The sequence below is a fragment of the Podarcis melisellensis genome (genome assembly GCF_964234715.1).
Source record: "Podarcis melisellensis genome assembly, chromosome: 18".
NCBI classification, from domain to species: Eukaryota; Metazoa; Chordata; class Lepidosauria; order Squamata; family Lacertidae; genus Podarcis; species Podarcis melisellensis.
Window position 1 is genome coordinate 3,655,767 of NC_138536.1, and position 25,981 is coordinate 3,681,747.

The 25,981-nt window shown below is 52.1% G+C and overlaps 1 protein-coding gene across 1 annotated transcript in view; it reads left to right on the forward strand.

The window, feature by feature from the left end:
* The window catches only part of EFNA2 (ephrin A2), a 175,358-nt gene that overhangs the window by 129,095 nt on the left and 20,282 nt on the right, over window positions 1-25,981 (forward strand). Inside the window, exon 2 of the mRNA XM_081895938.1 lies at window positions 19,735-20,027. Within this exon, the coding sequence (XP_081752064.1) occupies window positions 19,735-20,027 (293 nt within the window). The remainder of the gene's footprint in view (window positions 1-19,734; window positions 20,028-25,981) is intronic.

The window sequence follows — 25,981 nt, forward strand, 5'->3', positions numbered from 1 at the left end:
ACCAGAATTCAAAAGCATCCATTCTTCGGCCATCAGCCTTCTTGATGGTCCAGCTCTCGCTTCCATACATCACTACTGGGAAAACCAGAGCTTTAACTATACAGGCATTAATGCAATGCATTATATGTGGGGCTGCCTTTGAAGGAGCGGGTACGTCGCCTGGGGCTCCTCCTGGATCCCCTGCTGTCGTTTGAGGCTCAGGTGGTCTTGGTGGTGCTGAGCGCCCTCTGCCAACTTCGGCCGGTGGCCCAGCTGTGCCCCTATCTGGGCAAGGACAATTTAACTACATCTTCTATGCTCTGGTAGCCTCTAGGTCAAATTACTGCAATGCAACAACAACAATAATGATAATGATGTTGGGCCGGTGTCTTGCCTCGGTAATGGGCTGGATGAGAGTCAACAGACTGAAGCTCAATCCGGATTAGACTGAGGCTCTGTTAGTGGGGGGTTCCTTAGACCAGATGGCTGGCTCTTGGTGGGGTCACACTTCCTCTGAAGGAGCAGGTTCGTAGCTGGATCCTTTGCTGTCCCTCGAGGCTCAGGTGGCCTCAGTGGCCCAGAGTGCCTTCCATCAGCTTCAACTGGTGGCCCAGCTATGCCCCTGTCTGGACAGGGATAGCCTAACCACTGCCATCTCTGCTCTGGTAACCTCAAGGTTAGATTACTGCAGTGTGTTCTACGTAGGGCTGCCTCTGGAGACGGTTCAGAAACTTCAGCCTGTGCAGAATTCAGCAGACAGGTCGCTCACCGGACTGCAAGATGGTTTGAGCCTATTGCACCAATCCTGGTCCGACTCCACTGGTTACCAACATCTATATGAAGCCGCTGGGAGAGATCATCAGGGGGTTTGGGCTGGATGTTCACCAGTATGCGGATGACACCCAGCTTTACCTCTCTTTTAAATCAGAACCAGTGAAGGCGGTGAAGTTCCCGTGTGAGTGGCTGGAGGCGGTTGGAGGATGGATGGCAGCTAACAAATTAAGGTTGAATCCTGACAAGACAGAAGTCCTGTTTTGGGGGGACAAGGGGCGGGCGGGTGTGGAGGACTCCCTGGTCCTGAATGGGGTCACTGTGCCCCTGAAGAACCAGGTGCGCAGCCTGGGGGTCATTTTGGACTCACAGCTGTCCATGGAGGCGCAGGTCAGTTCTGTGTCCAGGGCAGCTCCATCTGGTACGCAGACTGAGACCCTCCCTGCCTGCTGTCTGTCTGGCCAGAGTGGTGCATGTTCTGGTTGGAGTACTGCCATGCACTCTACGTGGGGCTACCTTTGAATGATTTGCTGCGGTATAATGCCGTAACAGCAGAGCCAAAGCTCAGTGCTAGAACACCTCCCCTTCAGAAAACTCTGCCCAAGGAAGCTTCCTTTTACACGTGTCCTTCATATCATAAGGACTGTTACCAGAAGGGACGTGGGTGGTGCTGTGGGTTAAACCACAGAGCCTAGGACTTGCCAATCAGAAGGTCGGCGGTTCAAATCCCCGCAATGACGGGGTGAGCTCCCGTTACTCGGTCCCTACTCCTGCCAACCTAGCAGTTTGAAAGCACATCAAAGTGCAAGTAGATAAATAGGTACCGCTCAGGCGGGAAGGTAAACGGCGTTTCCATGTGCTGCTCTGGTTCGCCAGAAGCGGCTTAGTCCTGCTGGCCACATGACCCGGAAGCTGTACGCCGGCTCCCTCAGCCAGTAAAGCGAGATGAGCGCCGCATCCCCAGAATCGGCCACAACTGGACCTAATGGTCAGGGCTCCCTTTACCTTTACCTTTAAGGACTGGGACCTATTTTTGCTGCTGCCAGCCCGTGCAGACAGCACCAAGCCAGGTGGAGCAGCTACCTGGCTTTGCAATCAGGTCAGATTTCCGTCTTGCTTTGGCTGCTTTGCATGCCAGGATTATCGCAGACCTGGTGGCTCTCCCCCCGCCGCCCCCCATTCCCCACACCATCACCGAGAGGATAAGGACACGTCCGAGTCATTCAGCCTCGCTCCATCCCAGCCCAGGAGCTACATCAATTGCTATTCAGGCCTTCCAGCACCCCAGGAAACTGCGAGATAATTATTTCTAGCTCTTTCCAACAGTGAAGGTGTAATTACCATAGCCTCAACAGCTCAGGCTAAACGCTCGTGAAAATGGAAATATATATATACACACACACACACACACACACCATCAACAAGCAAAGAATCACCAGGGTTGTAATCTCTCTGCGGGTCAGACTCCAGCAACGGAAGGAGACTCTAATTGTTTTCGAGGACTGAGGCAACCAGGAGATTCAACACGCGCTGAAAAATCGCGGCTGCAAGGCCCCTTTTCACCCCAAAGCAGGAGGGTTTGCGAGAGCATGGGTAGGCAAACTAAGGCCCCGGGGCTGTATCCGGCCCAATAGCCTTCCCAATCTGGCCTGCGGACGGTCTGGGAATCAGCGTGTTTTTACATGAGTGTTTCCTTCTATTTAAAATGCATCTCTGGGTTATATGTGGGGCACAGGAATTCGTTCACTTTTTTTCCCCAAAATATAGGCCGCCGAGGCCATATAACACCGGTCTTGAAAGACCTACATTGGCTCCCAGTACGTTTCCGCGCACAATTCAAAGTCTTGGTGTTGACCTTTAAAGCCCCAAACGGCCTCGGCCCAGTAGACCTGAAGGAGCGTCTCCACCCCCATCGTTCTGCCCGGACACTGAGGTCCAGCTCCAAGGGCCTTCTGGCGGTTCCCTCATTGTGAGAAGCCAAGTTACAGGGAACCAGGCAGAGGGCCTTCTCGGTGGTGGCACCCGCCCTGTGGAACGCCCTCCCACCAGATGTCCAAGAGAACAACAACTACCAGACTTTTAGAAGACATCTGAAGGCAGCCCTGTTTAGGGAAGCTTTTAATGTCAGATGTATTACAGTATTTTAATATTTTTTGGGAAGCCGCCCAGAGTGGCCAGATGGGCGGGGTATAAATAATAAATTATTATTATTATTATAGTCCGCCCCCCACAAGGTCTGAGGGACAGTGGACTGGCCCCCTAACCAAGAGCACAGGGTCGGAGCTGGGAGAGGGGGGCCTTGGAGCTCTTGGCTGGCAGGGAGGGAGGGAGAGGAGCTGCTTCCTTTGAAACCCGGGAAATTTAAGGGACATCGTCAATAAGGGACAGCAGCTCGCTTCGGCAGCACATATACTAAAATTGGAACGATACAGAGAAGATTAGCATGGCAATAAGGGACAGCAGCGGGACTCCTCTCTGTCTCCTGGTCCCCCTCCTCTCCTGCCTGATTCCGGACTGCTCTCTGCCACAGACTCTCCCCGCTCACTAAACCCTGTTACCTCTTCCGTTTCTGACAGCAGGAGCAGGGACCGAGCAACAGGAGCTCACCCCGTCGCGGGGATTCGAACCTCCGACCTTCTGATCGGCAAGCCCAAGAGCCTCCCTCAGTGGTTTAGCCACAGCGCCACCCGCGTCCCTTAAACAAGCCATGACATCTAGCAAAACTAGCCATTTCTGTATCAGCGATGTTACACAGGAGGATTCTACAGTGCAGAAGGGAACCCCTGGCTTTCTAGGAACAGAAATCCTAGAATGAGTCAGAGCCGAGTTGGGATTTTTAAATTATTTTATTTTTAGAAAGACGTTTTGAATGCTCCTCGTCGCCGGTAGCCGAACCCTTGCAGCAGACAGAAGACGTTTTTCCCTTCGCTTTCCATGCCATCTCTCTCCTGCCCTGCTGTGGCTCCATCTTGTTGTGTCTGACGGGATTTGGCGCCTTATTATTTTATTTTATTTTATTTTTTGCACAAAGACGGCAAATTAGCGCCACGCGACGAGGAGCCTGTTGAAGCCCCGCTCCTTTTAATTACAGCGGTTTGGCCGTCCCGCCGAGGGAATTACAGCAGCCCAGCGGGGACCTTGCCAGGTGGCGCCTTTTTAAAACTCTGTTGACATTTTACGAAGGGAACGGCTTTAAATGATGGCAAATTAACAGGCGTCTCGCCAGAGCTAGCTGCGTGCGCTGTCTGCGAAGAGAAGCCCCGGTTCCCCCCAGCGGAAGACGTCGCGTCAGGACATCCCTACCCAGGTGTCAGTCAAATGAGTCCCTCAAAGGGCATTTTGTCCTCAAAGTGGCAAAGCAGTTGCCCCAAAGTGAAGCCCCCAAGCAAGACTCGGGCACGAGAGCAGCAGCAACAACAACAACAATTTATTATTTATACCCCGCCCATCTGGCTGGGCTTCCCCAGCCACTCTGGGCAGCTTCCAACAAAATATTAAAATACAGGAAAGCATCAAACATTAAAAGCTTCCCTAAACGCGGGTGGTGCTGTGGGTTAAACCACAGAGCCTAGGGCTTGCCGATCGGAAGGTCGGCGGTTCAAATCCCCACAATGATGGGGTGAGCTCCCGTTGCTCGGTCCCTGCTCCTGCCCACCTAGCAGTTCGAAAGCACGTCAAAGTACGAGTAGATAAATAGGTACCGCTCTGGCGGGAAGATATACAGTGTTTCCGTGTGCTGCTCTGGTTTGCCAGAAGTGGCTTAGTCCTGCTGGCCACATGACCCGGAAGCTGTACGCCGGCTCCCTCGGCCAGTAAAGTGAGATGAGCGCTGCAACCCCAGAGTCGGTCACGACTGGACCTAACGGTCAGGGGTCCCTTTACCTTTAAACAGGGCTGCCTTCAGATGTCTTCTAAAAGTCTAGTAGTTGTTGTTCTCTTTGACATCTGGTGGGAGGGCGTTCCACAGGGCGGGTGCCACCACCGAGAAGGCCCTCTGCCTGGTTCCCTGTAACTTGGCTTCTCGCAGGGAGGGAACCAACAATCTTCCCTCCTGAGGTTTCCAGCAGCTGGTTGTCGTTAGCATTTGCCCGCCTCAATAGACAATAGAGTGCACCCCTGGGGGTGAAGTCAAACTGCACCAAAGTGACCTCTCCAGGGCGCAAGCCTGGCCAGCGAGTCTGGAGGTCCTGGGCTGCCCGGACGACAAGACCTGCCTCTCAACTTCGCTGATGGGGGTCCAAAGGAAAACAGAGAACTACGTTTGGCTCCAGCTTGGCAGCTGGAGGTGCCAGAAGCAGGCAGGCAAGCCGCCATCTAATAATAATAATAATAATAATAATAATAATAATAATAATAATAGAATGTGTGCTTTTATTTAAAACGCACCTCTGGGTTATTTGTGGGACCTGCCTGGTGTCTTTACACGAGTAGAATGTGTGCTTTTATTTAAAATGCATCTCTGTTGAACCTCTTTTGTTGACCGCCAGCATTATGCTTCCCAGTGTGAAGAGCCAGGGTGATGTTGTGGTTAAGAGCGGTGGACTCGTAATCCGGTGAACCGGGTTTACTTCCCTGCTCCTCCACATGCAGCTGTTGGGTGACCCTGGGCCAGTCACACTTCTCTGAAGTCTCTCAGCCCCACTCACCTCAGAGAGTGTTTCTTGTGGGGGAGGAAGGGAAAGGAGAATGTTAGCCACTTTGAGACTCCTTAAAAGGTAAAGAGACCCATGACCATTAGGTCCAGTCGTGGCCAACTCTCGGGTTGCGGTGCTCATCTCGCTTTATTGGCCGAGGGAGCCGGCGTACAGCTTCCGGGTCATGTGGCCAGCAGGACTAAACCACTTCTGGTGAACCAGAGCAGCTCACGGAAATGCCGTTTACCTTCCCACCAGAGTGGTACCTATTGATCTACTTGCACTTTGAGGTGCTTTTGAACTGCTAGGTTGGCAGGAGCAGGGACTGAGCAACGGGAGTTCTCCCCATCACTGCAGGGATTCAAACCGCCGACCTTCTGATCGGCAAGCCCAAGAGGCTCAGTGGTTTAACCCACAGCGCCACCCGCGTCCCTTGAGACTCCTTAGGGTAGTGATAAAGCGGGATATCAAATCCAAACTCTTCTTCTTCCCATTTTTAAGTTGGGAATAGAGGAGTTGCTTTGGAAGACGATTATCAGGCATCCGCACAACATGACCAGTCCAACAAAGCTGATGTTGAAGAATCATTGCTTCCACACTGGTGATCTTTGCTTCTTCCAGTACACTGGCATTGGTAGAATAGCAATCAGTGGCCCCAAATTTGCCTGCGCAACATTTAATCCCCCATCAACAGTGTTTACTGGCCCCGCAAAGGACGAGGCAAGAGGAAGGGATGTCTCAGGTCGGCTCAGCCAGCTTTGATTTTGGGGTTCTGCCGCGTGTCACTTATCCTTCAAACGCGTAAACATTATCCGTCATCCTGTTCCCTCTAGAGACCCGCCACATCCTTCCTTATTGTTATTGAGGGGGGCGACTCCTAATGCCTGCTTGCCCGTTCCTCTAGTATTTTGCCTTTAATGCAAATCAATTAATTCTCTTCCAAGGGAAAGGGGGGAGAGAGAGAGTTGTGCTGCGGTTTCTGATGTTGGCCACATTTACATGGAGGGCAGCGGAGGTGTTTTGTCTCCGAAACTGGAGAGCCGGTCTTCTGTGTGAAGGGTTGGCGGTGAGCGGGAGCGACGTTCATTTTGCATTTTTCAAAAGTTACCTTGCCGGGGGCCAAAGTTGCCACAACAGATACGGGGAGATGGAGGGCGGCGCAGGAATCACCCGGACCTTTTGCATTAATTAGTTTGTTTCGCCCTGTGATCGCAGGACTTACGGCGCGAGTAATGAGATGTGCAGGCGCTTAAAGGCTCCTTGGAAAAACTCACACTGTGACGATCGCCGACCAGAGTCTTTTATTATTGCTACTTCAACCTTAAACAAACACCTTACCGATCTGCTCTAGATTAGTATAGGTTTCTCATGTGCATATTATATATAGTGTTTGTTTGCCTAAAATCTATACACCGCTTGATTCTAGATGCCCTTTTAAATATAGGAGAGGAAATGATTGCTTTGTCGTTGTTCCTGTTCCTACTATATATTTTGTGGTTTTGATATTGTAATTTTATGTAGCGGTTTGCCCTAAGATCTGCAGACGAAGAGAGGTATACCACTACTACTAATCATAATAATACAGTGGTACCTTGGTTCCTGAACACCTCCGTTGTCGTACATTCCAGTTTCCAAGCACCAAAAACCTGGAAGTAAATGCTTCTGTTTTCAAACGTTTTTCAGAACTTGAACGTGCAGCACGGCTTCTGTTTGAGTGCAAGAAGCTGTTGCAACAGACGGGAAGCCGCGCCTCGGTTTACGAATGTTTTGGAAGCCGAACAGGCTCCCGGGATGGATGGCGTTCGAGAACCGAGGTACCACCTGTTAGTGCTCTGGGTGGCTACCAACAGATTAAAAACAGAATAAAACATCAAACATTAAAACCTTCCCTAAACAGGGCTGCTTTCAGATGTCAGATAGTTGTTTATCTTCTTGACATCTGGATGGGAGGGCGTTGCACAGGGCGGGCGCCACCACCGAGAAGGCCCTGTGCCTGTTTCCCTGTAACCTCGCTTCTCGCAGGGAGGGAACCGCCAGAAGGACCTCGGAGCTGGACTTCAGTGTCCGGGCAGAACAATGGGGGTGGAGACGCTTCTTCAGGGATACTGGACTGAGGCCGAGGTATACAGTATTGCCACCTCGCCTTCACAAATCAGCTTCTGTCTAAAAAAGCATGGATAATAATAATAATAACAATAGGATCATAGATTTGGGAGGGATCCCCGAGGGTCATCTAGTCGAACCCCTTGCAAAGCAGGGATTGCAACTAATAATAATAATAATAATAATAATAATAATAATAATAATAATATTTATTGTCATTGCCCCCTCTCAGGGACAACGAAATTACTTGGCTGCTCCATCCACCCAGATAGGGCACTCCACTCAAAATCAGAACAACTATAAAAACACTAATTAAAACAATATAATATAATACAGCAAGGAAGATTAGATGACTTTCAAAGTCCAGGTTTCCCATTCAGGGCTGAGATCGCTCTGGAGAAGAAGCTGTTCTTGAGACGGCTCGTTCTTGTCATCATCGTCCTCTATCTCCGTCCCGACGGCAGGAGCTCAAAGAGACAGTGACCAGGATGCGATGGATCTTTTACTATGTCCAGTGCCTTCCTATGGCACCTTGTGGCATAAATCTGCTCTAAGGTGGAGAGTGGGCAGCCAACAATGCTCTCTGCTGCCTTAACAACTCTGCACAATGCCATCCTGTCCTGGGTAGTACAGCTTCCGTACCACACACATAAGCCATAAGTGAGCCCGCTCTCAATGGCACAGTGATAGAAGGCAAGCAGCAGTTTCTGTGGAAGATGGTTTTTCCTTAGAATTCTTAAAAAGTACAGTCTCTGCTGTGCCTTCTTCACAAGCCCCCTTGTGTTGACACTCCAGGACAGATCCTCTTGTAATTCAATACCCAAAAATCTGAACTAAAGTGTCCCTGACGAATGGCCACCCTAACTCTGCTTAAAGACCTCCAGTGAAGGAGAGTACATCACCTTCCGAGGGAGATCTTTCCATCATCCAACGACTCTTATTTTCAGAATGTTATTCCCGATGTTTAGCTGGAAACTCCTTTCTTGTAACTTGAAGTCACCTGAACCCGCCATCTGGAGCACTGGAAAACAAGCTTGCTCCATCCTCCGTTTGAAAGCCCTTCATATATCAGAAGATGGCTATTATATCACCTCTCAGCCCTCTCTCCTCCAGGCTAAACTTCTCCTTCAACCTTTCTTGTAGGGCTTGGTTTCCAGAACTTTTAACATCTTGGGTGCTGTCCTCTGTACACTTTTCATCTTGTCCATACCCTTCTTAATATGAGGTGTCCAGAACTGGATACAAGACTCCAGGTGGATTACAGCCCCCAGTGGCCACGCTGTCTGTTGGCACTGCTGGGATTTGGGACCCCCCAACCACACCCAGGGAGGGGGGACAGACATCGCCCTTCTTTGATATGGCACATTTCATTTCTTGTGAAACTCAGTGTTTGAATCACTCAAGTGAAACAGAGTACAGTAGAACCTCGGTTTTTGAACGTAATCTGTTCCGGAAGACCGTTCGACTTCCGAAACGTTCAAAAACTGAGGTGCAAAGCGCTGTCTGCAATTTCAATGGAGACAAAAACCTCAGCGGAAGCCGTTCGACTTCCAAGGCACATCCGGAGGGAAAAAACAGTTACCGAATTTTTTGCTCTATAAGACTCACTTTTCCCCTCCTAAAAAGTAAGGGGAAATGTGTGTGCGTCTTATGGGGCGAATGCAGGCTGCACAGCTATCCCAGAAGCCAGAACAGCAAGAGGGATTGCTGCTTTCACTGTGCAGCGATCCCTCTTGCTGTTCTGGCTTCTGAAATTCAGAATATTTCTTTTCTTGTTTTCCTCCTCCAAAAACTAGGTGTGTCTTGTGGTCTGGTGTGTCTTATAGAGCGAAAAATATGGTAAATACAGTGGCAGCAACAATTTGTAGTGAAATGTGCAGTGCCGTCACAACATTGCCAACAATCCATGGTTCTTCTAGAACAGGGGTGGGCAGAGCTATTGGTCCTGGGGGGCTGACTATGGTGGTTGGGGGCACACACACACACAGGTGTGCCACGAGCTCAAGGGCACCTCTCCACCACCACCCTGCCCGGAGAAAATAATCAGCATAACTAATATATTGCGAACTGTTAGATGGGAGAGACGGCATAGCTGTCAAGTGTCCCTTATTTGAAGGGCCAGTCCCTTATTCCAGTGCCATGTCCTGCTGCTGTCCCTTATTGATAGATATCCCTTAAATGTCCCTTAATTGATGTCCCTTAAATTTCAAAGGAAGCAGCTTCCTCTCCCTCCCTCCCTGCCGGCCAGGGAGGAGGGAGGCTCCAACTGTGTTGCTTGGCTGTGTTGCTCACCCAATAAGAAGTCTAAGAATGACTGAGAGGTGGAGCTTGCATGCCTTGTGTGTGGCTAGTTAATGCAAGCTGAGGGGTTTTTTGAATGCTGGACGCCATTTTGTTGCACGTGCTGCTGCAAACTTAAGTTGAGGCTGCATAGGCCTTGTGGTGCATGTTAAGTTGAGGCTGCATAGGCCTTGTGGTGCATGTGATTCAGATTCTAGTCAGTTGAACCTCTGGTTACAAAGTTGGTTGAACAGTGTTCTCGAAGCTACCAGCATGAGTTTGACCAGACTGCAGGAGGACAGGAAGACTGGAGTGCCTGGAACAGGTGAGGCTGCAGGTCCCTTATTTTCAAGGCTGCTGGTTCCTTATTTTCAAATCTGTAAGTTGACAGCTATGGACGGTGTTTCTGGGACCTTTCAGAGCTGTCAAGGCCTGTCAAGGGTGGAAGCCAGGTGCCCAGGGAATTTTAAGCCGCTAGTCCTCATGTTTGCAGACGGAGGCTTGACATTTCCGAAGGCAGAACGGAGGGAAGGGAGAAGGGTGGAGAGCCTGTTCCCGTCTCCCTGTGATTAGCAGAAAGCCAGACAACTTGTGCGAAAGCGGAGGAGAAGTGGCGGGATAAATTATGCAAAGCAAGTGAAATCATGCAGATTTGCTTCGTTCTCATTAAATAAATTAATTTAATCAAAGTAATTGCGCCCATTTCCTTAATAGCTTTCAGATGAGCTCCATCGCCTTAGCAGAGCATGCCAAGAGTCCCCTCGGATCAGGCCAGGATCCCACCTAGGCCCACTCTGCGGATCCCCTCATCAGATGCCCCCAGGAAGCTAAGAAGGGCTTTTTGTGTCTATTTGTGATAGACTGCTCCTGTACGAGGAGGTTCCATTTAACTCTCCTGAGTTAACTCTCCTTGGTTCCCAAACGCCGAAAACCCGGAAGTAAGTTGTAATGGTTCTAGGGGTTGCTCGTGCGTAAGTTGCCGCCACTCCTGGCTAGGTTGCCTGGTTAAACCTTTTCTGTCTGGACAGCCCTTCACTTCGTGGCTGTCTCAGTCGCTGGCAGAATCCGTCAGTGGGCATTTCTTGAACCTCTTCCAGCAAAGAAGTTCTTTGACGCCAAGTCTCCGCCTACTCTCCCTGCGCGGAAGTCTTCTGCGCAGGGAGGGTGTGGGCAGCGGAGGACCCGTGCTCTCCCCGCTGGTCTCCGGTGAGGAGTCCTGGAGCCCCCTCGCCGATTCCCCCATCTGCCCCCCTTTATCCCTGGTGTTACGCTGATTTCCTTCCCCAGCCGATGAGCTGCCTCTCTCCCTGCTGGGCCCTTCTCCAGCATCGCTTGGGAGCCTTGCCTCCGCCTCGGGCTCCGATGGCAGTTCCCTGACATCCGTGTTCTGGTTTTTGAACGTTTTTCGGAAGCTGAACGTCCGATGCGGCTGTCGGCTATTGTTTCCGGGGCACCTGCACCAATCAGAAGCTGCGCCTTGGTTTCCGAACATTTCAGAAGTCAAACAGACTTCCGGAATGGATTAAGTCTGCCGCTTTTGTTTTTGCTATTTATTTTGCGTTTTTGTTTTTGAGGCTTTTTCGGTTCCTTGTTTTTTGTGACTGTGTGGAACCCAGTTCAGCTACTGATTGTCTGGTTGTGTGACTGCGGAAATGGATAAAAGCCCCCACTCCAAACAATGAGTATCATCAGTGCACGTATGAAAAATATTTAGTTTTAATTTTTATCATCTACAATACGGTCTTTATTTATTTTATAGTACAGCACATTGGTTATTGCTTTCGTTTTATGGATCGACGGACTCGTTAGATAGTAAAATTCATGATGAATTGCTGTTTTAGAGGTTGTTTTTAAAAGTCTGGAACGAATTAATGCGTTTTGCATTGCTTTCTATGGGAAAGCCCGCCTTGGTTTTGGAACGCTTTGGTTTTGGAACAGACTTTTGGAACGCTTTGGTTTTGGAACAGACTTTTGGAACGCTTTGGTTTTGGAACGGACTTCTGGAACGGATTAAGTTTAAGAACCAAGGTGCCACTGTATATCATTTCCCAGAAAACCTTTATTACCTTCCACACATGATAAAAGGTACCTTTCAGAAGGGGATCTTTATTTGGGCTCATAACAGATACAGCATCGTCCCCAAGTCTCGGGATTCAGCAGTGCAGGAGTTTTGAGAGCAGGGCCAGGACTTTGGGACTGGAGAGAAGCAAGGAAGATGTCCCAACGAGTTTCTTCCACCCTGCCCACCAAAACGTGGGGATGTTGGGGTTGCAAATGCCGCCTCATTGGAGGCAGGCAGGACTAGAGGGGCTGCTGGCCTGAACCAACAGCCTCTTCACATGCTCCTGACATTTCTGAATGCCAGCAACTGGAACCCAGAGGAGAGGAGAGCTGCTCTCGCACTCAGGTCCTCCTCATGACCTTCCCATTAGAGCAGCGGCTCTCAACCTGTGCGTCCCCAGATGTTGTTGGACTACAACTCCCATCATTCCCAGCTAGCAAGGCCAGAGCTCAGGGGTGATGGGAGTTGTAGTTATGGTGCTGGAGGAGACTCTTGAGAGTCCCATGGACTGCAAGAAGATCAAACCTCTCCATTCTGAAGGAAATCAGCCCTGAGTGCTCACTGGAAGGACAGATCCTGAAGCTGAGGCACCAAGACTTTGGCCACCTCAGGAGAAGAGAAGACTCCCTGGAAAAGACCCTGATGTTGGGGAAGATGGAGGGCACAAGGAGAAGGGGATGACGGAGGACGAGATGGTGGGACAGTGTTCTCGAAGCTACCAGCATGAGTTTGACCAAACTGCGGGAGGCAGTGGAAGACAAGAGGGCCTGGCGTGCTCTGGTCCAGGGGGTCATGAAGAGTCGGAGATGACTAAACAACAACAACATCTGGGAACCCACAGGTTGAGAACCGCTGCATTAGAGCATCGAGCTCTCCCTATGAGAACAGGAAACTGGTCCAGATCAGCCCCTGGCCTGATCCAGCTGTTCTGAGGTTCTTTGCTTGCAATTGCAAAGAGGAGGTGGTGGTCCTGGGGGGCTTGGAAGAAGAAGAAGAAGAAGAAGAAGAAGAAGAAGAAGAAGAAGAAGAAGAAGAAGAAGAAGAAGAAGAGGAGGAGGAGGAGGAGGAGGAGGAGGAGTTTGGATTTGATATCCCGCTTTATCACTACCCGAAGGAGTCTCAAAGCGGCTAACATTCTCCTTTCCCTTCCTCCCCCACAACAAACACTCTGTGAGTTGAGTGGGGCTGAGAGACTTCAGAGAAGTGTGACTAGCCCAAGGTCACCCAGAAGCTGCATGTGGAGGAGCGGAGACGCGAACCCGGTTCCCCAGATTACGAGTCTACCGCTCTTAACCACACCACCACACTGGCTCTCTCTTGTTAGTGGGTCTGGGTGTGGGCCTGGGCACACGCTTGCCTGTGCCAACCTGTGTATTCTGTACCTGCACCGGAAGTGATTGTTCTCTTGGCCCGTCTGTTCCAAACACGCATTGAGAGAACGAGAGAAAGAGGCTATGAAATGTAGGTTGCCGCAGCGGAGAGGCGGTCCTCTCTGACGAAGCCCCTCAGAGCTCGGAGACCTTTCAAGAGCTCCTGATGAGTGGGACCCTAATGGCGAGACGCGTTGTTGAAGGAGACCTAGCCAGGCCCGTTCCCCCCGGAGAGAGATAAACGCCGCGGAGTGCTCTCCGGCAGCCTTGAGTAATGATATCATTAGCAGGTGGAAGCTGGGAGAGCGTTGAGCTTGAGAGTCTGGAGAGAGAGGAGAGGGGAGGGATAGCTAGAGAAAACCAGAGAGGCTCGCTCTCAACTCGTAATGCAGATTTGAGGCCGGGCACGGCAGCTTTCCCGGTGGAACTTCAGCCTGCGTCGCACACAGGCTGGGATTTTGGGTGGGTTGGGATACTAACGCTCGCCCTAGTGTGAAACCAGCATGCAGGATTCGAGCGCAAGGACCTGGCAGCTTCCTTGATTCGCAGAATCATTGAATTGTTGAGTTGGAAGACACCCAGAGGATCGGTCCAGTATACTTGAAGGAGCGTCTCCACCCCCATTGTTCTGCCCGGACACTGAGGCCCAGCGCCGAGGGCCTTTTCGCAGTCCCCTCGCTACGAGAAGCCAAGTTACAGGGAACCAGGCAGAGGGTCTTCTCGGTGGTGGCCCCCGCCCTGTGGAATGCCCTCCCACCAGATGTCAAGGAAATAAACAACTACCAGACTTTTAGAAGACACCTGAAGGCAGCCCTGTTTAGGGAAGCTTTTAATGTTTGACGGACTATTGTATTTTAATACAGTGGTACCTCGGGTTAAGAACTTAATTCGTTCCGGAGGTCCGTTCTTAACCTGAAACTGCTCTTAACCTGAAGCATCACTTTAGCTAATGAGGCCTCCTGCTGCTGCCGCCGTGCGATTTCTGTTCTCATCCTGAAGCAAAGTTCTTAACCTGAGGTACTATTTCTGGGTTAGCGGAGTCTGTAACCTGAAGCATCTGTAACCTGAAGTGTCTGTAACCCGAGGTACCACTGTATTCTGTTGGAAGCTGCTGCTGCTGCTGCTGCTTCTTCTTCTTCTTCTTCTTCTTCTTCTTCTTCTTCTTCTTCTTCTTCTTCTTCCTCTTCCTCTTCCTCTTCCTCTTCCTCTTCTTCTTCCTCGGTTCCCAACCAAACCAGAATTCTCCCCCAAGAGTCACCGGCTTCGCAGAACCAAGAGCCGTCCTTTCGTCTCGCGGCCTCTTCCGCCCGCCCGCCCGCTCACTCCTGCACCCGCCGCGGTTTGCATTACGCACCCAGCGGTGCGCTCTCGTCTTGTAGGTGGGCCACAGATCTGGGGGGAAAGCGGCCCCGCCCTCCATGCTCAATTGCCACTTCTCGGCTCAGTGGGAAGCTGCTGGCTGCGGCCGTCTCCATTTAAATGGAGATGTGGTCACGTCTTCCGCTGGGCAACGAAACGGCTCATGGAGAGTTATAGATCTGTTTGGATGTATGTATGCATTGCGAAAGGTAATGCGTTTCCGCTTCTGGATGCTTGGAAGGCAGGGGGGGTGGAGGGTCAGAGAACCCCTGGGGGGCACAGAGTCATTCCCCTCTCCATTGGCACACAGGAATGAGAAACTTTCAGGGGCGGAAGGTATGCAAACCTTGGAACCACACAGGATTCCTTTTTCCCAAGGCTGCGATCCCCTCTTCATTTTCATGTCTAATCTTTTCTTATTGAGTTTTGCACTGCATGTTCAAATTCAAACATTAAACATCACCAAAGGCATTTAAAGGTAAAGGGACCCCTGACCATTAGGTCCAGTCATGACCGACTCTGGGGTTGTGGCGCTCATCTCGCTTTACTGGCCGAGGGAGCCGGCGTCCAGCTTCCGGGTCATGTGGCCAGCAGGACTAAGCCGCTTCTGGCGAACCAGAGCAGTGCACGGAAACGCCGTTTACCTTCCCGCCAGAGTGGTACCTGTTCATCTACTTGCACTTTGACTTGCTTTCGAACTGCTAGGTTGGCAGGAGCAGGGACCGAGCAACGGGAGCTCACCCCTTCGTCGTGGGGATTCGAACCGCGACCTTCTGATCGGCAAGTCCTAGGCTCTGTGGTTTAACCCACAGCACCACCCGCGCCCCACACCATCGGCATTTAAGAGTCTCTGAATCCTTAGACCCCCCCCCCACCCTTCCATGGTTCCGTTGAATGGACTTAACCATCCAGGGGTCCTTTACCTTTTACCTGGGAGCAGGGCACCTTTCTCTGGGCGAGGGCTGCAGTCTCAAATGGGCAACTTTCTGGGGGCCAGAGGCAAACAGGGGCATGGCAACGGTTGTGATAGTTTCTCCTGCGCAGTTAAAAGCCAGAGGTTTTTCTCTCACACAAATGCATCAACCCACATCTCTCTATACCTCACACAGGTGAGCAAGAGGCCATTCTCATCATCCCAGGTGAGCAAATCGTACTCAGGAAGGCTATGAATCAGGGCCGCTGAGGGGCGTGGGGATAGGGTGTCAGAGTTTGGCCTATACGTTGGAGAAATAGTCTCTCTCTTTTTTTACACAATCTTTTTTATTCAGTTTTACACTACACGCTTAAATTCCAAACATTAAACACCACCATCGGCATTTAGGTTTCCCTGAATCAGCCTTCCGTGGCTTCTATTTTCAGTCTTTTTCAACTGCCTCACATTTTTTCTCTATTTTTCTCTAATAATCCATTTTTTACCTTTGTTTTTAATACATTGCATGTGTTTCTCAAACCCTGCCAAAGGTTTTAGTTGTTTACAGTGTTATATTAAGTACATTGTGAGTTTTTCCCATTCCTTAGTAAAATTCCTTTCTTCCTGGTTTCTGATCTTCCTTGTCATTTTGGCCATTTCAGCATAATCCATCATCTTCATCAGCCTCTTGTCTCTAGTCGGGACTTTATCTTCTTTCCATTTGTGGGCCAGGGTGGTTGGGGCTAGACCTCAAAGTCCACCTTATTTTTGGTGCGGGTGACGCTGTGGCCTAAACCACTGAGCCTCTTGGACTTGCTGATCAGAAGGTCACCCGTTCGAATGCCTGCGACGCAGTGAGTCCCAGCTCCTGCCAACCTAGCAGTTTTAAAGCACACCAGCACAAGTAGATAAATAGGTACCACTGTGACGGGAAGGTAAACAACGTTTCCGTGCACTCTGGTTTCCGCCACACTGTCCCATTGCACCAGAAGTGGTTTAGTCCTGCTGGCCACATGCCCTGGAAAGCTGTCTGCAGACAAACGCCAGCTCCCTCATCCTGAAAGCGAGATGTGCGCCGCAACCCCATAGTCGCCTTTGACAGGACTTAACCATCCAGGGGTCCTTTACGTTTAGCTTTTTTGCCTTATTTTTTGTCACTGTTTCCCCTTAAATCCTCTCCCTGCCTCCCCCTTTTTTTCTCTTTTTTCTTGCCACTCCCTTCACCCCTTGCCATCTCCCCTCTCTGTCTTTTCTGCCTCCCGCTTTGCCCCCTCTCTTAATTCCCCCTCGTCTCCTTCCCACCCGCATGACATTAAGCCAAGCGCCATACTTGGGGCCTCCCTAGGGATACAGACCCCCCCACCCCTCGATCTATGGGAACAGAGTCTATTGGAGGGTGCGAAGGAGGATACTATGGGGTTCATCCAGGCAACGCCTTTTTCAGGGACGACAGTCCTCAGGACGCAGTGGGGGGGGGGAGAAGCTGGGGGGGCATTAGACGAGATCGGCCAAAGAACGGGGGGGGGGAGAAACGGCAGTCTCAGAAAGCAATTAGTTATGGTGTCTTAAGGAGCCCGGTTCACCCCCTTCCGAATCTGAGATACCATCGCCTGATTTTCCTGCTTTGACTAAGCCCCTAATCTCCCAGATAATCTGTCTCAAAAAATGCAAAATACATATATATAAGAGAGAGAGAGAGAGAGAGAGAGAGAGAGAGAGAGAGCGCTAGCTAGAGTTGGCCTGTGAATACAACACCTGAGGGGGCGCCGAAAACGATTCCCCCCCACGCACACTACTTTACTAATCACCTACTGTTGCCACTTTATTAATTTTAAGAGGTGCTCGGTTTAATCTTGTAAAAAGGTAATGGGAAGAGGTAAGATTAGGCCGACCACGTTTCGGGCACTCGGGGCTTCTCCGCAAGAGGCAGAGCTGTTTCGTAGATATCGTGTGGAATCTTAGATCTGGAAGGGCCCTCCAAGGATCATCTAGTCCAACCCCAGAATTCGCAGCTGCCGAACCTGCAAACTTGGAGTTGCCTGCACCGTGCTCTAATCAACAGAGCTGTTTGGCTATTGGCATCAGGAATTGCCAGAAGGCCAGCAGCTCTTGGGTGCTTGAGCCTCAGGGCACCCTAAAATCCACCAGCCGTGAATTTCTCTGCCACAGCGATGTTTCAAATGTGGATTTCCCGGCTCCTAAGTGGAAATGGACACAGGTGGCGCTGTGGGTTAAACCACTGAGCCTAGGGCTTGCCGATCAGAAGGTCGGCAGTTCGAATCTCCACAAAGATGGGATGAGCTCCCGTTGCTCGGTCCCTGCTCCTGCCAACCTAGCAGTTCGACAGCACGTCAAAGTGCAAGTAGATAAATAGGTACCACTCCTGCGGGAAGGTAAACGGCATTTCCGTGCGCTGCTCTGGTTTGCCAGAAGCGGCTTAGTCCTGCTGGCCACATGACCCGGAAGCTGGACGCCGGCTCCCTCGGCCAGTAAAGAGAGATGAGCGCCGCAACCCCAGAGTCGGTCACGACTGGACCTAATGGTCAGGGGTGGAAATGGCACACTGAGAAATATTTTGTTAAACGAATTCTGAATGCTGTTCTGCATGCAGCAGGGTGGTTCGCAGTGGCAGGGTAGCTGCCTTGAGTGCAGAATGCGCCAAGTTCAGTCCCCAGCAGTACTGGACTTCGGTTTCCGAAAAACATTCGCAAACCAGAATGCTTACTTCCGGTTTTATGGCATTTGGGAGCCAAGTCGTTCGAGTACCAAGGTAGCACTCAGGGCTGGGTTTTGGTTCAAGTAGCCCCCAAGCTACTGAAGGTAATGGGGCCCTTTATATGTCCAGCTGTCCTTTGTCAACAACAAATGGTCGCCGTTTTTTGTGTTGAATATATGCTATATGGTAATTTATGGACCTAATAGATATCTCAAGCCTTTTTGCACATGTGGCCATGCAACCAGTCCATGCAGAATGTAGGCACCCTATGTATTTGTTGTTGTTGTTGTTTAGTCGTTTAGTTGTGTCCGCCTCTTGGTGACCCCCTGGACCAGAGCACGCCAGGCCCTCCTGTCTTCCACTGCCTCCCACAGCTTGGTCAAACTCATGCTGGCAGCTTCGAGAACACTGTCCCACCATCTTGTCCTCCGTCGTCCCCTTCTCCTTGTGCCCTCCATCTTTCCCAACATCAGGGTCTTTTCCAGGGAGTCTTCTCTACTCATGAGGTGGCCAAAGTCTTGGAGCCTCAGCTTCAGGAGCTGTCCTTCCAGGGCTGGTTTCCTTCAGAATGGAGAGGTTGGATCTTCTTGCAGTCCATGGGACTCTCAAGAATCTCCTCCAACACAGGGATTCAAAAGCATCCATTCTTTGGCGATCAGCCTCTTTATGGTCCAGGTCTCACTTCCATACATCACTACTGGGAAGGTGATGCCTCTGCTTTTTAAGATAGAAAGGAGCAAACCAGTGATATTTTAGGGAGCAGGCTAGCAGGCGGGGCCATGACTTACATCATAGGAGCCTACACAACACAAACACTGTTGCTGGGTGTAGGTTTTATTTTATTTGTATTTTATCTTATATTTTGGAAATGTACATCCAGTTGTTTTTTCCCTTTAATTTTTTTGGGGCCCCTAAGAGAGTTGGGCCCTAAGTTCTAGCTTGTTTAGCTTATACATTAATCCGGTACCACTGCACTGAATTCAGATGCAGACTGCGGACCACAAAAGACTTGATTGCCCATTTCCTCCCAAAGGGAGGGGAAGTGACACAAAGCTAAGCCTGGCAGGACAGCTTAAGGTAAAAGTAAAGGGACCTCTGACCATTAAGTCCAGTCGTGACCGACTCTGGGGTTGCGATGCTCATCTCACTTTACTGGCCGAGGGAGCCGGCGTACAGCTTCCGGGTCATGTGGCCAGCAGGACCAAGCCGCTTCTGGCGAACCAGAGCTTCGCACGGAAACGCCGTTTACCTTCCCGCCAGAGTGGTACCTATTTATCTACTTGCACTTTGACGTGCTTTCGAACTGCTAGGTTGGCAGGAGCAGGGACCGAGCAACGGGAGCTCACCCCGTCGTCACGGGGATTCGAACCGCCGACCTTCTGATCGGCAAGCCCTAGGCTCTGTGGTTTAACCCACAGCACCACCCACGTCCAGCAGGACAGCTTACTCTATGGCATTAACCCTTTCATGCATTGATTTTATCCATTCAGGTTATATGATGCTGGTGACGTTCTGAGTCCCTTAACCTCTGCTTTTCTCTCCCCCTGCAGGTTCCACCAGGGCGACTACACCGTGGAGGTGAGCATCAATGACTACCTGGACATCTACTGCCCTCACTACGAGCTCCCGTTCCCCATGGACCACATGGAGAGATACATCCTCTACATGGTCAACTATGAGGGCCACGACTCCTGCGACCACCGCCAGAATGGCTTCAAGCGCTGGGAGTGCAACCGGCCCGACTCGCCCAACGGGCCGCTGAAATTCTCCGAGAAGTTCCAGCTCTTCACCCCGTTTTCGCTGGGCTTTGAATTCCGACCGGGGCATGAGTATTACTACATATGTAAGTACTGGGGACGCGGGTGGCGCTGCGGTCTAAACCACTGAGACTAGTTGGGCCTCCCCTTTGGCCTGATCCTCTGTGACATCAGAGCAGCTAAGCCAATAGCAGCCAGAGAGGCTGTGTGTTTCTTTGTGTGTGTTGCGATTTCTCTCACCTTGAGAGGTTTTTCAGGAACGGTAGGTCTTTCAGGAGTAGGGACACGGGTGGCGCTGTGGGTTAAACCACAGAGCCTAGGACTTGCCGATCAGAAGGTCGGCGGTTCAAATCCCCGTGACGGGGTGAGCTCCCGTTGCTCGGTCCCTGCTCCTGCCAACCTAGCAGTTTGAAAGAACATCAGAGTGCAAGTAGATAAATAGGTACCACTCCATCAGGAAGGTAAACGGCATTTCCGTGCGCTGCTCTGGTTCACCAGAAGCGGCTTAGTCCTGCTGGCCACATGACCCGGAAGCTGTACGCCTGCTCCCTCGGCCAATAAAGCGAGATGAGTGCCACAACCCCAGAGTCGGCCACGACTTGACCTAATGGTCAGGGGTCCCTTTGCCTAGGTCTTTCAGGGCCGGTGTTATATGGTCTTGGCGGCCACTCCCAGTCACCAGTCTGGCAGCCACATTCTGAATTAGTTGTAGTTTCCGGGTCACCTTCAAAGGCAGCCCCATGTAGAGCGCATGGTAGTAGTCCAAGCGGGAGATAACCAGAGCATGCAGCACTCTGGCCAGACAGTCTGTTGGCAGGGAGGGTCTCATCCTGCGTACCAGATGGAGCTGGTAGACAGCTGCCCTGGACACAGAACTGACCTGCGCCTCCATGGACAGCTGTGAAAGCTCCTGAATGTCAGTTGCTACAAACCACAGGGGGATAGAGTTGTTCTGGGGCTCAGAACATGCTTGTGAGCTCCCCTTGTTGGCCACCCATGCTGGACGGGCCTGATCCACCAGGTCTCTCTCCTTACATTCCCCGAGCTCTTCCTCTGAGCTGCGTTTCGAAAATACAGCAAAATCGGAAGCGACGACGTAGCCAATTTAAGCGTCCTGATTAGACCGTCGATCCTAAACCAAAGCAATCTCAGGGACCGGTTTAATTAGCCGGCGTGACTCTATTTAACCTCCGCCGGCGGCTCGGGAGCGCCGAACACCCAAAGACCCAGCTGGTGGGGCCACATTCCACAGATAATAATGAAAATAAACCGATATGAGAGAGAGAGAGAGAGAGAGAGAGAGAGAGAGAGGCCCTTTGCAACTCATCCGTTTTCCCCTTGCAATCACGCCCATCGTGATAGCTAGGGGAGAGAAGGGTGGCAGGACATCAGCGCTACAGACGATTCTGTTCCCAGACCATGTTTCAGCTTGTAAATGATTTGAACTCAGCCCTCCCGCCGGGACCCGTGGCCCGGCTCGGCTACCAGGGAGGAAAAATAATCAAACGCTCGAAATTAGCTTCCCGGACCACCCATTAAGAAAGCCCCTGATTTAAGAGCCTTCATTTATCTTCATTTTCTTTTCTTTTTTCTTTTTGGGTAAAGAAGGAAAGGGAGCAATGGAGAGAGAGGGAGGATCCTGGCTTGGGTCGGGTACGAGAAACCTGGCTATGCAAAGGCTCCTGGTGACTCGCTGTACCTGGGGAGTTTGGGTTGGCGCTGTGGTCTAAACCACCGAGCCTCTTTGTGATGGCCTGGGAATCCGATTCAGAGGCTGAACCGGAGGAATCCCAGCCTGCACAGGAGTCCCAGCCTCCAGGGCCGGCAGAGCCGGGGCAGGGTCTTGAATCTGAAGGGCCTGCACCAGTGCTGGATCCTCAGGAGCAGACACCAGGTGAATCCACTCTGGCTCCAGAGGTGGTTGAGGACTCATTGCCTACAGGTGAGTCTCCCCCTGGGTCCAGTAACCCTTCAGCCTCTCCTGAACTGCAGAGGCTCAGGGCAGAGAGGCGAAGGGAACTGGTTTCTCCCAGGAGGAGTGCTCGCCTTAAGGCCAGGAGAGGCGGGTCTCCTGGGGGCCGGGACCGCTCCTGGCCTCAGAGAAGATAAAGGCCAGTCAGCTTGGTCCCAGGTTGCGGGAGCAACGTCGTTGAAGAGCTGTTTCGGCCAGCACCCAGTCCTGTTCCCCCAGAGTTCCTGTCCTTGCCCGGCTTCTCACTGTGGACCCCGCTTCACCCATGCCGACCCTCAACTCAGGTCCTCAACTCAGAGGTTGCACTGATGCCTCCAGTTCACTGGTGCAACGCTTGAATCGTGCCAGTGAGAGTGAGTGGGCACCAAAGCAGGTGTGATGGCCTGGGATTCGGACTTGGAGGCTGAACCTGAGGAATCCCAGCCTGCACAGGAGTCCCCGCCTCCAGAACCAGCTGAGCCGGGGCTGGGGCCTGAGCCTGAAGGGTCCTCACCTGTGCTGGATCCTCAGGTACAGGCACCAGCTGGGTCTGCTCTGGCTCCTGAGGTGATTGAGGACCCATTGCCTGCAGGTGCTCCACTCTCAGCCCCGTCAGGTGAAGGTGAGGTTGCCTCTGGGTCCGGTAACCCTCCAGCCTCTCCTGAGCTGCAGAGACTCAGGGCAGAGAGGTGGAGGGAACTAGGTTCTCTTAGGAGGAGTGCTCACCTTAAGGCCAGGAGAGGTGGGTCACCTGTGGGCCAGGACCGCCCCTGGCTCAGAGGAGATAAAGGCCAGTCAGCCCAGACCCAGGTTGCGGGAGCAACAACGTTGGAAACCTGCTTTTGCCAGTACCCAGACCTGTTTTTCCGGAGTTCCCGACCACGCCCGGCTTCTTGCTTTGGACCCCGCTTCCCCCTTGGTGGGCAGTCTCCAGACCCTCGGCCCAGGACCGGACTTTGACCACGCCTCAGTAACCCCCCCGGGACCAACACACTCTTGGGCTTGTGTGTGATGGCCTGGGACCCGGTGTGCTGGTCCCGTGGGTTTCCGTGAGGCGTGGTCTGAGTCCAGTCCGAGGTCAAGGGTACAGTATTGAGGCCGTCCGTCAAAGCTGAAGCTGGGTCCAAGGCAGGGAGTTGGGCGTGGTCAGAAGATCCGACAGGACAGGGTGCAGGCAGGAACAGGCTACCAACCATGTTGCTCCCGCAACTTGGGACTGGGGCTGGCTGGCTTTTATCTGCCCTGAGGCATAGGGCGGCCCCAATCCTCTGGCGACTCGCCTCTCCTGGAGGTGAGCCCTCCTCCTGCGGGAACTTAGTTCCCTCCGCCTCTCTGCCCTGAGCCTCTGCAGCTCAGGAGAGGCTGGAGGGTTACCGGACCCAGAGGCAACCTCCGCTTCCTCTGACGGGGCTGAGAGTGGAGCACCTGCAGGCAATGGGTCCTCCATCACCTCAGGACCCAGAGCAGACTCACCTGAGGACCCAGCACAGGTGAGGACCCTTCAGGCTCAGGCCCCAGCCCCGGCTCAGCTGGAGGCAGGGACTCCTGTGCAGGCTGGGATCCCTCAGGTTCAGCCTCCGAGTCCAAATCCCAGGCCATCACACTCGGGCTCGGAACCGGAGGAGTCTTGGTCCACACCAGATCCTCTCCCTCAGGCGGCATTTGAACAGTCTGGGGCCTGATTCTGAAGAGCCCCAGTCTGCACAGGTTCCCCTGCAACAAGCACCAGCTGGGCCAAGTCAGGGGCCTGAGCCTGTCCTGCTCCAGATGCGGGGATTCCCTCGTTACCTCCAGCTGGCCCATCACTTACAGCTGCTCCACTACTGGTTTGGTCAGGAGAGGCTGAGGTGGCCCCTGGGTCTAGTAACCCACCGACGTCTCCCGAGCTGCAGAGACTCAGGTCTGAGAGAAGGAGAGACCTCAGTACTCGCAGGAGGAGTGCTTTCGGGCGAGACAGGGAGGTGAGTCACTGGGGGATCAGGACCGGCTGTTACCCCGTCAAAGATAAAAGGCTGCCGGACCCTGCCCCAGGTTGCGGGAGCAACATTGCCGCTTGCTGGAACCCTGTGCCTGACCTAGCCTGGTTTCGTGCCTTGGCCCTGTTGGACTGGCTCCTCATGGAATCCTTGGATTCGGGGCCGGACCTGGACCGCATTGCTCGGGTTAACCCGAGTTGCTTCGAATCCCCGCAAGGGGGTGAGCTAGGGGGCCTGTGGTTTCTCCTGCTTGCACTGCTGTGACATCAGAGCAGCTAAGCCAATAGGAGCCAAGGAAGCCATCTTTTTTCCCTTCCCAACACAGGCCTGCTTTTCATCGCAGCAGCTAAGCTAGTAACAATCAGAGAGGATGTAACAGCGCTGTGGCGTCAGCTAAGCCAATAAAGGCTGGAGGGGTTGTGATTTCCCTTGCCGGTAGCCTGCTGTGACATCAGAGCAGCTAAGCCAATAACGGTTAAGAGAGGCGAAGACGAGGGCAACCGAAACCATCAAGGGATTTTCAGTTCAGGGAAGTGGCAGCGGTGGAGGAAGCCATAGTTGACAGCTATGCTGGGGGGCAGGCAGCGGGCAGACAGCATGGGGCCTGTGGGCGCCCAAGACGCATAGCTTGGGTGCGCTGAAGGCCCCGCGGTGAGTGCTGCCTGCCATTTTGTCACCCACACCCCTTAGTGGGGACGCCTGGGGCAAGACCGCACCTACCGCACACCCTCTTGCTATGCCCCTGAGTGAAGGTCCAGGGGAAATGATATGAAATTATTCCTGGGGTGGAGGAAGCAGAATGCGAGAACTTGTGGATGCCCAACAACAACAACAACAATAATTTATTATTTGTACCCCGCCCATCTGGGTGGGTTTTCCCAGCCACTCTGGGCGGCTTCCACAGAGACCAAAAATACACTAAAATATCACACATTAAAAACTTCCCTGAACAGGGCTGCCTTCAGATGTCTTCTGAATGTCAGGTAGTTGTTTATCTCTTTGACATCTGATGGGAGGGCGTTCCACAGGGAGGGCGCCACCACCGAGAAGGCCCTCTGCCTGGTTCCCTGTAGCTTTGCTTCTCACAATGAGGGAACCGCCAGACGGCCCTCGGCGCTGGACCTCAGTGTCCGGGCAGAACGATGGGGGTGGAGACGCTCCTTCAGGTCTACTGGGCTGAGGCTGTTTATTGGAACATTGGAACTAAGCCGAACACTGGAAGATTCAAGGCAGAAACAAGGAAGTCCTTCTTCTCGCAGCTCAGATTTCAACTACGGAACTCCCTGCCACAAGAGGCAGGCATGGCCACCCACTTGAAAAGCAGGTTAGGCAAAGCTTTCAACGGCCACTGGGTCACGACGCTGGACTAGTTGGGCCTCCCCTTTGGCAGGGCTCTCGCGTGACGCAGGCCTTCTGTGACATCAGAGCAGCTAAGCCAATAGCAGCTGGAGAGGCGGTGTGTCTCTTTGCGTGGGTTCCGATTTCCCTCACCTCGAGAGGTCCACGCAGATCTCCGCTTTGCAACCGCACGGCTCAGACCGGGCCCCCGGCAAAGAAAGAGATCGGGCCCCTTCGCGCTGTCAGTTTCAAGGTCAGCGCCGCGAATTCGGAAACTTAACATCACACGCTCCCGAGCCATCTCTTGAACCAGAAAGTTGCTCGCGTTTCCCCCCTCGCTGCAATCAATAAAGAAATGTTAAAATAATAATAACATTATTAATTAAAATCCACGACCCCAAAGCACTTCACGATAGCTAGCCCCCTCTCTCTCCTTCGGTCCGGAAGCGGGCAAGCGGAATTTATCTTTCTCAATATTTTCCCCCTCTCCTGCTCCAAAGCATCTGTTTTTCAACTTCCTTAATTTGCTCCTTTTATCTGTATTAAATTACCATTTTCTCTCGTCGCACGCGGCCCGCTCCCCCCTTCTCCCTGTGTAAAATGTCACTTGCAAAATAACTACATTTACTACGACACGCTCTCTCTCTCTCTGTGTCCCTCTCACTCTCTCTTTTTAATGTCGTTAGGGAAAGATTACACAGGAGTAAATAGTGAAACTCATCACGGCGAAAGCCGGTTAGAATTCATGTCATGTGGAACATTACAAATTATGTTT